Here is a 12,297-nt window from a genome sequence, read left to right on the forward strand (position 1 = left end):
ACAAACAAATAGGAAGAGGGCTGGGGTTGTGGCCTGGTGTCACAGTGCTTCTCCTGCACATGTAAGGCCATGAGCTGGATCCCAGCACCTCTAAATAGCAAATAAGCAGGCACATACTAGCTGAGAGGTTGCAGATTTGTTAGTGGCACTGAGAGAGGCAGCTATCTGAAGCTGTGTATCTCTCTACTTACCCATCTATTAATTAATGCTATGGTTGGGAGCACTTTGACCTAATATGAATAACAAATGCAGTTAGCCTATAGGCTTGGCCACACCCAGCTCTGGGTGCAGGGTGGGCAAGGACAGAGTATGCCCACGGTGCACTCGGAGGTCAGCAGACTCAGAGTGTTCTTTGCAAACTTCTGCATGGGCTTCTGGGATTTGGAGCTACTGCCTTATCTGGCCCCAGGCTCCAGTCCTCCTCTGGTTTCTTTTTAAAGATCACAGTCGTCACGTGAGTAGCCGAAGCTGAGAGAAAGAGTGGCGGCAGATGTGAGCACACTGCACCTGGGTCAACAGTGTCTTTGGGCAAAGTTCCCATCCATCTGCTGTCTCAGAAACATTCTCACTAATCGTTCCCACTCTCCCCTTGGCTGGGGCAATCCATCAGGAAGCGGGTAATGCAGGGACACTGAGGGAGGGGTGTAGGGGGATGATATTCCCTTGGGAGCAAAGCTTCTATGAAAACATCAGCCCTAGGAGCTAAAACATGTGGAGGAATCTCTGGCTATCAGGCACTGTGGGAATGGATGAAGAGGAGGGTGTCCTGACACCATCTTCATGACCTCTAGGTCCCTCACAGCCTAGCTCTTCCAAGGGCCAGGCATTGCTATTCCTGGGCATGCCAGGGATCCATTCCATCATGGCCCAGCTGATAGCATGTCTCCCTCGCTAGGCTTTCCCCCATATTCTGTCTACTGAGAGAGAGCCCTTCTCACTTCTGCCTCTCCAACTGCAGTATATCTCCTCCTCCAGGAAGCCTTCTTTGAACTCTGCTCAGTCTGTGTTGGTACCATTCCTCAGGGCTCCCATGGACTTCTGTGAAGTGAATTCTAATGAATCACATAGAAATCAAAATGTGTCTTTCTCACAGTACACTGAAATTCTCAGGCACAAAGGCTAGAGTTGTGTTTGGACATGCACTATTTCAGTACACACCCAGGGAGTACATGGGCACATCAAAGTGTGTATCACTTTCCTCATCTGTTAACTGTCTTTCTCCTTCACTGTCATACTGTGGGCTCTGCTTTCCCATCCTGTAAATCTGAACTATAGCTATAGCTCTTTTCTATGTTGAGGATCCTGGATCCAGAGGCATAACAGGTATGACTGGAGCCAATGTACCAAACCCTTTAGAACCGCTGGCAGATGACTCCATTTCTCTGCACCCCTGTCTTTTCCATGTGCAACAACACTACCTGGCCCCCAGGTTGTTTTAAGGTCAATGGGAATAAAACACTAACTACTGGGCCAGCACATGCAAGTGTTTTCAGAGCAGATGCAAGTAGATGGTGCAGGTAGTTAGAGGCACAGAGGCAGCAGGGACAGGCAGGCTGATACATAAGACACTGTTCCTATAGTTCAAATGTATTACTGTGCACACAGACATATGGCTGTCTGTTCTAGTGCTCCATGATGGGCTACCAGTGGAATTGATAGCACATGTGAAATATCCTATCCTGAGTATGTCCTCCTGAAATGCAGACGAGGGTCATGGGAGTGTCCCCTGCTCATAGCATCCTCAGCCTCACTTCCCCTTCCTTCCTCTCACTGGTACAATGTATTTCAGCATCCAGGCTTCCCTTTCAGCATAGTGACTCTTCCTCTGTGGCCACCAACAGTCCTCACATTCGTTTCTTTCTGTTCATGGAAGAGATTGGCGTGTGTGTGTGTGGGGGGGGGTGGATGTCATGTGACACATCACCACATTACTTGTCCCAGGGATTCAGGTTTGGTAATCACAACATGTACCCGTGGGGTGAAGGGCTGGGTTCTTGTTCAGTGTGGGAAAGGCATGAGAGGGCAGGGCTGCTTCTCATCAGCTCTGGATGGCAACCCGGCTTCCCCCTTTGCAGTAGGTAGATGAAAAGCCAATGGCCTCAGGAGCTCAGAACTGAAGGGCCACATCTGCGCATGAGTGTGGGGTTCGTGCCCAGCTCTCTTGGTGGTGCAGGAGCAGTGGGCAGGAAGAACAAATGCAGTCAGCAATGTATGGAAGCTTTCAGTTCCATTTCAAGAGTCAGGTATACACATTCTAAAATATAGCCCCAAATGAAGCCATGCAGAAAGGCTTAGGAGTCAGGAATATGGTGAAGTATTTTGATGTCGGTGCTCACTGCAGGGGCCTTTTCTTGTGTAAGCCCCCCACTTTGCTAAGTCTTGTCTCCTTATCTGCCTACCCTTCAAGGGTATTAACCTGAACTGAGACAACCTGGTGAAATAACTTGTGATAGGAACAAGGTGTGGTGAGCCCATGATACTCTTCACACAGAATAGAAACAAGGGCTATCTGTGTGCACACTGGGGACATCAGAGGGTTCAAAAGGAGGCTGATGTCGCAGGGGCCATGGTGTGCTGATCATTGTGTGTCCTGCCCCACTGATAAAAGCAGATGCTTCTCAATGACCCCACACACCAGCTGCAGTCAGGCCGGGGCCAATCTAGGGACCAGGTACATTTCAAAATACTCTTTGAAGCAGGTGAAAGATTCTCTAGGTATGCATTTCTTTAGAAAGATGGCATTAGTCTTAACGTGCTTTATATTAGAATACCAACTGCAAGTTAACATCCCAGAATCATGTATGAGCTTGCTCAATCATTCTGTATAAGCACCGTCTTTACAGACGGCCTAAACTCCCTCCCACCTCTACCTAAGAAGTAACAAGTTCTGATCCGAATTAAGAAGTTTAACCTATGAGGGCTAGAGAGACAGTGGTTAAGAGCACTGGCTGCTTCTCTAGAGGACCTGGGTTCAGCTTCCAGCACCTGTATTGTGTGGCTCACAACTGCCCATGACTGCAGCTCTAGGGTATCACACACCTTCTCCTAGATTCTACAGGCACCCACACACATGTGCACACACATACAGTTTAAAAACGATAAATCATAAAATAGCTTTTATTCTCTTTCGAATAACTAGTTCTTAAGTTCGCCAGTCACCTTCTCATACACCGATTTTCCTTCCTTCAAGAAAATGTGCAAATATGAGAAAATTATGGGAAAGCATTGGAGATAAAGAGGTGGGTGGGACCCGGAAGGCTCTTTATCAGTGTTATGATGCGAAGTGCGTCTTCCCATACCTGAATCACATGGTCGTCACTTGTTATTTCTATGGCTTCGTGACAGTGGTCTAACGCTGTAAACACTGAATTACAGGCCCTGAAAGATGCACAAGATTAGTGTTAGTTCTATACAAACATTGTTCGAACTTTGTTAATTCAGCAACACAGACAGACCCCAGAGTTACGGACAGTGTGACACCCCCTTGTTGTGATATTTCAATCCAGTGTGCAATGTTATAGTATGTCATGACCATGGAGAAGGTCAAGTTCCCATCAATTAGGAGAAGCCAGCGTGGCCCAAACTGACCATGAGATAGTCTGGCCTTTTGCAACACGCAGTGAAACATTTGTTTTCCTTTTCTTGGGTTGGCAATGCCACTTTGCCTACAACCACACCCACTGACATGAAGACAGATGGGAGTGGCAGATAGACTCTGCCCATTGTCCAGTTCTTTGTATAGCTTTCTTACAGCTAGCTCCTTTCTTGCTGACCTCCTCTGTGAAACCTGAGGAAACTGAACAGAGTTCAACTGTGGTTCTGATTTAAACTAACTTCTCAACAGAAAATACCTCCAAGTACATTAAGGTCTGACCTATTCAACACAGCAACGGCGTGCCTGGAACCCAGCTATTGAAAGAAGCCCAAGGAAGGCTTTCTTACACAGTGCAAAGAGGGAAATAAAAAAGAAAAGAAAATGTTGATTTATGGGATAGATATTTCTTCTTGTGGGGCAGAGTCTTCACTGTTATTTTCCCACCTAAGAGGGATTGCAATTCGCTGTCATTTTGACCCATTTGTGAGGAGAACAGCAGAGCACCGGGTAAAGTCGAACTGTATTTGTCTAGCTGTGGGATCCCAGGCCACTTCTGGCCTTTGCTTGCCCTTGTCTGCCCATCTGGAGAACAATTATAAGAATATGTGTTTCAAGGAGGTTTGTATATCAGAGCGACGGACGGCGTATGCAGGCATTTGTCAAAGTGCTTGGGACCACACATAGAAGAACCCAGGCCGTGGTAGGTGATAGTACTTGAAAGAACACAGAGTCATGGTACTTTGTTCTCTAAGGCTTGTGAAAGCCTTTAGCGAAAGGAAAAACTAATCACAAGCTATTTTCTTCCTTGAGTCTGAGCGACAGCAAGCTAACCAGCCTGCAGGTGGGAAGGACCTCAGTACGCTGAAGGAGGATGCCTGTTTCTATGGTTGCAGACATGAGGCTATCTGCATCCATGTTCTGCTCAGCAGAGCAGAGAACCCAACCAGCTTGATGCCACTGACAGTCCTGAGCCCTTCGGGCCATTTCTTCATTCCAATTGCCACACCCAACTAATTTGTTCTATGTACTGTCTAACCACCATCCCTGTGTGTAAACATGTCAGCAAAACACTATAAAGGACGCTAAGATTGTTATCACCACCATCACTGCACTGCCCCTTGAGAGGCAAGCAAGAGCCGGATTTATCAAAAGCACTTTCCAGACACCTGGTCTGGACTGCACTCAGCTCCACAGGAAAGCAGTTTCAGAAGTGAGGGTGGAGACATAAACTCCACACAGGCTGATTTGTCAGCTTTCAGAGCTGGGTAGTTAAGTTCTGTTGAACACATTTTGTCAGACTTCTCTCTGGCAAATGGTTTTCTATAAGGTACCTGTACATCTCAACTAAATGTGCAAACTGGTGTTTCAGACATAACCATTTTGTCTGTGCATATCTTAAATAAGTCCTAGAGCTATACATTATTTATTATTATTATTTATGATTATCCATAAAACCTAAACTCTTCAGATAGAATGCCCCAAAAGACAGAACAAATCCCTACCCATTGCCATGAAGGATTGAATACTGGTAGGGACAGGAATGACACAGTATTGCCCCTTCCTGTCCCTACCATGCCATGTGTGACCAGCCTCGATGTTTATTTTTGGGTTGATGACTCTATTTAAATAAACCTGCAGCAAACTGTGGCAATCAATTTGAGTCCTGCTCCTCGAACCAGGGAACCTAATCACGTGTATTAATTATTCATACTTCTCAGAGAGAAAAACACTGTGGCCTTGTTAATTTTTGTTCTTGACCTGCATCTCAGATGTCCTTATTTTTAATCCTTAAGGTTAGAGGTTAGAAAACTGGGAGGAAAAAAGAAGCAGAAGAGAGAAAAAGATAATGGGTAGAGTGATCATTTATTCTGTGGCTGCTGAAGGATTTCAAAGGTTCAGATGGAAGACTCGACTGTTGCTGGATCCAGACAAAGCCCATAAGAAGTACAGTGGCCCGGTGGGGGCAAAGTACATGGGGCAAATGCTGGGTGCCTGATGGCGCTCGAGCACCACAACCAGGGTGGTAGGTAGTCGAGATCACAGAGAGAACGCTCCTGACTCTGAATGTCTTCTTGTCAACTGTGGCTGGATCAACATGTGCTGTTCTGTATACCTTAGGAAGGTACTTCATCTGGGTTCTACCCAAACAGAATACACACACCCACACCCCTCATGCACATATATGTACACACACAGGTATGCACATATGTACAGACACGCATCACCTTAAACAAGGATGGGACTGAGCAAAGCGATGGTTTTTAGGACGATTCTGAACATACATCCACATCTTATCAGAGTCTCAGAATTAGCCCGGAAGACCAAAGAGCAGTCAAGGGGACTCATGGGATTGCTCAGTGGAAGTCATGGGTGGTGGTGAGAATGAGGAGGCATTTATTTGTTTTGTAAAGTGTAGATGGAAGTTACCATTCACAAAGCCCCGGACTGAAGTGTCCACCTTTAACACTGGCAGCAACCCACAGTACAGACTGTGTCCTTGAAGAATGGCAGTCATGCTACATATTTAGCTGCAGCTGGGGGGCGGAATTGTAGGGGAAAGTATTACATAATTAGACTATAATTATTCTGGCATTGTATAATAAAGAGCTCATTTCCCAGCCTTTAACAAATGACAGAGCTGCCTGTCTGCCTTGAGGCGCAGGTAGATGCTCCATACGTCCTTGAACACCCTAAGGAACTGGAGCAAGGTCATTGTTTGAGTCACTCTCCTCTGTATGATGGGTCTAAATTTTATATGCCCAGAGAGATTCAAGTACTATGCATGTACTCCCAAGCCCCATAAGGGGTGAACACAAATAGTCTGAGGGAAGGGCTGAAAACTAACGTATCAGCAGGTCAAGAAGCAAAGAGCATCCATGTGTGAGGCAAGACCTACTTCCCAGGTCACTGCTTCCTAGGGCATGGCTTCCTGCATCAGTCCTTCCTGTGTCAGTGCTTCCTGGGTCCGTGTTTCCTGAGTCAAGTCCGTTTACTGGCTTCACACTGCTTTATGGGAAGAGCCTGAGCATTTGGTTATGAGCCCAGCAATGAGTCCGATTCTTCCAATCAGTTCCTGGCATCAAGAGGATACGAACTGGCAATGCTCACAGCATTGGGAGATGAGAAACTCACAGTTACACTGTGATGAGACCATGTGAGCTCCTGTACCATGAACGACATAGGTCTCAGCAGCACAGGGACCCGAAGACAGGGCTGGCACGCATATTCATTTCTGATTATCAGGCAAGCCTGCATCCTGGTTGCCATCGTCAAGGTGCCCTAAATCTCCCTGAGGGGAGCCCCAGTGCCGGAATCTGTGTGGAATCTGAATCAGGACACAGTCTAGCAGGGGCCATGACATGCTCTGTGTCCTAAGAATACTGCTCATCTAAAACATCGTGAGGGGTTGCTTCCTGGTCACAGCGATAACGTACCGGGTCCCCTGCTTTTACTGTAAGAAATAAAGGATCAGACCACAACGGGATCTCTCTTTTCTCTTTTTATTTATTGCAGGAACATCAAAAATCAAAGTACTAAGCTGTTTTACTCTCAATTAAAATCAACAGAGGCTCCTGAGAAGTACATGTAGTTAACGTACATTGTTAAAAAGAACAGATTAATTACAGGAGCAAAGAGAAAATGGTGTTTTTTGAAAATTTGTATAAAGTTATCTGGAGCAAAGATACAGATAAAAAGAAATCAAAGGATTTAACTTATTTAAGCATTCAAATTGTCTCTGGTGCTCTTCCTTAAGGCCTTGAACTATCAAAACTCTTCAATATTAGAATCTCTACTGGTCTGGCTTACTTGTACCTTTAAAAGTATTTATTTATTTATTTATTTATTATTACTTTGTGGGGTGTGTATGTATGTGTGTGTGTACGTGTGTGTGTGTATGTTTGTGTGTGTATGTGTGTGTGTGTTGCACACTCATGGAATGACACACATGAATGTCAGATGATAATGTATTGAAGTCATTTGCTTCTGCCCTCATTGGAATCCCAAGAGATTAAACTCAGCTTGGGGACAACATCAACATTCTTAAAACAAACAAACACACAAACAAAAGACAAAAGCCACCACATTCCCATCTAAGAGAGTGTCTGCCTCCTTATATTTCCTTCATCACTGAAATCACCCTAAGTAACTACCCAGACTCAGGTGACCTGTTTCTGTGGGTCTATGTCAATCATTATGCTTCCTAGGGATGGAAGAAAATTAGCTTTCAAACTACTCTGTCATGTTTGGATATATAATAAGCAACAAAGATTAAAAGTATAATTATGGTAAGGAGATCCTCTCTTGGTCTTTGTGCCAGGCATGAGGTACAACAAGGTACCTCTTAGTTGGCTAGAAAGAAAAGCCATGCGGGGACTTCCCTGAAGGATGCTAGGAAGCTCTTAGAAACTGATCTTTCCACAGGGCCAGAGGGATGGAGGAGCCTCCCCTCTCGAAGCTTGAAGAGGGTAGGTTGAAGAAATCAGCCGTTTAAGAGCAGAACCCGAGCTGATCTACACAGGTGCTAGGGCCCTGATAGTCTAAGAGAGTAGATGGCACGGAGAGAACCTCCCACAGGATGAAGAGCCAGCACAAATCCATCTCTTAAAGCACCACACACCGACCAAGAGTCCTAAAATTATGCCAGGCATATTGAGGCTACAAGCAGACTTCATGAAATTGCTACATAGCCACCATGACGGTTAGTCTAATAAATGTACATATCCTCTTCCCTGAATATATCAACTAGGAATTTATGATGTTGGAAGTCAGAAGTTGAAAAGTAACTTTTAAAAGTCCGTTATGAATCTCAATATAGTTATACAAAATTGAGCAGGATTTCCTAAGTTATCATTTTAAAACTGCCACAAGTAGTGGAAGACGCTATCAAAAAAGACATGCTTTTGACCTATTTCATTATATTTAGGGACTCCAGTCTACTGCTGATGGACAGTGGTCTAATAACCTCAAAAATCCCAGACATCAGTCAAAAATCTGTGAACTTCGGCCTGTTGACAGTTAAGACTTTCTAAAGACTCGTTAACCTCCGTGCACTGTCTTATTTTGCTACATACCGTAATTTGAACTGTGAGCGAACTTCCCCGTGTTCTATTTGAATCAGTTCATTATAGCAAGCAATTATGCTGCTGTTCTCCATAAATCTCTGAAAGGAAAGCAAAGACAATGCATAAGACATCTCCAATTATTTCTTAGAGAGTCAAACAGAGAAACTTCACAGTTGCCTCTGCCCCTGGGTAGCTCATTATGCAAGACATCGTGTAGGTAGGAAGGGATGGCATAGAAAAGTTGTCAAGGAAATTGAAGCTCTTGTTCAAACCTTAGCGAAACAACAGAGCAGGTGAGGCACTTGGTTCGCTTCATAACAAAGATGGAGAACCTTCATTATGGGGAGTCACAGCAAAGTAAACGCACTGGAGCACAGTGTGCCTCCCCAGCTGTGCTAATTACCGCACCGTTCTAGCTTTATCCTGGAACAATCCCCTGAAACTCAATATACAGGATGCTCAGGCCACACCGTACCATTGATTCATCTTTATGGGAGTGTTTGCTTCCTCCTCCCGAATCGTTCCAGTGCTAATGCAGAGCTCATTTGAAGCATCAGTGAGCTCAACAACAGAAGACAGACAATCAGATGAAAAGCTAGTCATTTCTCTAAGAAAAGATATAAATGTCCAGCACATGAAGGATGCCCAACCTCACCAGACTAAGGAAATACAAATCAGAAGCATAATATGATGTCATTTCATATCCATTAGAATAGTTACAATAAAAGAGAAAGAAAATGAGAATTAGTTAAAATGTGCAGAATCAAAGTCCCGTGCCTTGCTGGTGGGGACATGAAATGATTTAGTCACCGTGGAAAACAGTGTCTGTGTCATTCAAAACTTAAATCCTAGGTATATAAGCAAAACGACTGAAAATGGATACCTCAAGGAAAGACTTGTAGGATCAGGTCCACACCAGTTTTATTTGCAAGGTTAAGAGGTAGAATGAAGAGATGAATGGATACACAGATTTTGATGTGTACATACAGTGTGATTTTATTCAGGCATAAGATAGGAATGAAATACTGATGTATGCTACAGCATGCAAAACCGTGTAGAGTATTAAGTGAAAGACGATAGACACTAAAGCCACATGCTACCTGATTCCACTTATGCATACTATCAAGACAGGTCAATCCTGACAGACAGACTGCAGGTTGACGCTCACCAGAGCTCGGAAGCAGGATTGACTACTTAGTGAGAGCTTGTGACTGAGGGAAAAGCTTTAGAACGAGATGGGGTAGGTATTGCAAAATATCGAGAATGTTCTAAACATTGTTCACTTGAAAATAGTTTGTTCATCTTGATTTTGGGGGAAAAAAAAGCTTTCACATATTTACTAACCTTTAGTGGGCAAGTAAATGCATATGTAAAATCTACAGCCAATCACAACGAAATGTGTAACAGCATCAAAGAGCTGCAACGGTGCATTTCATACTGAGCAGACACCAGGACCCGGTCAACAATCCAAAACTCATTTTTACATTATTATTTTTTTAAAAAAAAAACTGTTTGTGCATGACTATTTTGCCTACATTTATGTAGGTGCATATATACATAGTGCCCACAGAGGCTGGGACAGGGTTTTAGGTCTCCTGGAACTGGAGTCACAGACAGTAGTGAGCCACCATGTAGGTGCTGAGAATTAAACCTGGCTTCTCCGGAAGAGCAGCCAGTGCCCTTAACTGCCGAGCTGCCTCTCCAGCGTGTTCTTTACATCTTCTAAATTGAGTATATTACTTGGTGTAGGATACATAAGAAACCAAGCATCTCTCTCATATGAATACGTGAATACTTTAATGAGAAATGAGGAAAGCAGAAAAACACAGCAAGTAAAAAATGCAAAGGAAACAGATTTAAGGATAATTCACTTAAGACTGAAGAAAATGGTTTACATTTTAAGTCATAAAGAAAATATATACTTTGCAAAGCTTTCTAAGCATATAGCTAACACACCAGCAAGCAAGCAAGCAAAAAAAAAAAAAAAAAAAAAAAAGATTTTAAACTACCCAGTTACATTAGTGTTTCTCAGGCAGTTAGATACTTGGAGGGGAGAAAGCCAGGCCCAATTGAAAGGTCCATTTACAGATTTCCTTCAACCAAGTCACCCAGAGGGTAAAACCAATCCCTCTCTCCTCTTCTGTCTCAGTGTGTGAGTAAATACACACACACACACACACACACACACACACACACCTGAAGTGGGTGGTCTTTCCCTGGGGAATAACTCTAACTTTCTCTTGTTCTTCAAGAGTGGAGTGGAGAGGGTCTAAGAAAAGGAAAAGCCACAAACCTATGCAGAAGGGAAACACCCACTCTTTAGTCACAAAGCAAAGCTGATAGATTCACATCTGCCCCTGTTTTCAGATGAGTGAAATCTGTCCCAGCCAATAACAGTTATCAGAGGTAGCAGAGGCATTGCAGACACCCTGAAATTTCCATGATAAGTGACTTTAGATAATTTGGGATGCATGAATTTGGACTCCAGCAGCCCTCAGAACATCTTGTAGGCTAACAATGTGCTGAACTGCTAACCTGCGCTGAGGGTTCTCACTAGGAGGAAGAGCACCTAGTGTACAGATTCCCCAAACCACTTTTATCTGAAAGCACACTTTTCATGGAACACAGCTCTTGGGAGAGTACCCTGTGGCATGGCATGGCTGGGAAGCTACCTTAGTAGTTGGACCCAAGCCAGAGTGAGGAGGGAAGACACAGCTGCACCCTCGCCTTTGCTATGACTGTACAAGCTATTCAGATTTTGGAGTCTGTTTCCTCCTCTGAAAAAAAAAATGAAGAAAATATCAAATCCTTCATATGGTGAGAGAAATTAAGCAAGTCACCTGGAACCGGGCCTAATAAATAATACATTGTAGCTCCTCGACTTCCCACTCCAAAGGAAGCCACTCCAGGGAGAAGTGTGGCTCACAGCTGTTAGCCCAGCACATCTTACACATTGCCTCGCACACAGAGCCCCTTAAATACTTGTTGAGATGAATAAGCATCATTCTAGGCTGAAAACAAAAACAAAAACAAAAAAACAAAAGAAGCCCACAAAGGCAAAAGTAAGAGCAGCTGCACTAGGCTGGATGCTAACTTCCACAAAGCACGGTGTGGGCTGAGCATCAGTACAGCCGGCCATGGCTCGGGGCTCAAAGGTGTCGAAAGGGTGTGGTTGTAGGATATTTGTTGGCACAGTTCCTTCCTGGATCCCCACTCAGGATCATAGACCAACATATTGGCCCGGTAGCTAGTAACACAGAGCCAAGTTTCTGAAAATGATTTAATTAAAACAAATCAGGAATGGGAAACAACCTCACAGAAGGCAAAGCTAGTAGGTACCTCTGGAAGGTACTTGGACAGAGAGCTGTCAACAACAAGATATTCTCCAAACAAGTAGGAGAATCTGCATGGAGATCTATCTGGCTCAGCTGCTTTGAGGCCATGGTATACAGAGAAAGCCATCACAGATTGGTGTTTAACTGGGAGAAAAAAACTGAGGGGCTGGGAACACTCTGACTAGTTGGTGAATGGCCTTGATCAAATCAGACCTAGCCCTCAAAATACTAGGTAATCCCAGACAGGCACTGACTTCCAGAGGCTCCCGTTCACCATGGGTTTGTTCACTGTGTATGACACATT

At 44.3% G+C, this 12,297-nt stretch overlaps 1 protein-coding gene across 3 annotated transcripts in view; it reads right to left on the bottom strand.

The window, feature by feature from the left end:
- The window catches only part of Pde8b (phosphodiesterase 8B), a 104,199-nt gene that overhangs the window by 63,137 nt on the left and 28,765 nt on the right, over positions 1 to 12,297 (bottom strand). For all 3 annotated transcript variants that reach the window (XM_028760207.1, XM_028760206.1, XM_028760208.1), the window contains 2 exons: positions 8,668 to 8,756; positions 3,300 to 3,378 (listed from right to left, as the gene is read on the bottom strand). In XM_028760207.1, coding sequence (XP_028616040.1) covers positions 3,300 to 3,378; positions 8,668 to 8,756 — 168 coding nt within the window. The remainder of the gene's footprint in view (positions 1 to 3,299; positions 3,379 to 8,667; positions 8,757 to 12,297) is intronic.

The sequence above is a fragment of the Grammomys surdaster genome, unplaced genomic scaffold, assembly GCF_004785775.1.
Source record: "Grammomys surdaster isolate TR1022 unplaced genomic scaffold, NIH_TR_1.0 126391, whole genome shotgun sequence".
NCBI classification, from domain to species: domain Eukaryota; kingdom Metazoa; phylum Chordata; class Mammalia; order Rodentia; family Muridae; genus Grammomys; species Grammomys surdaster.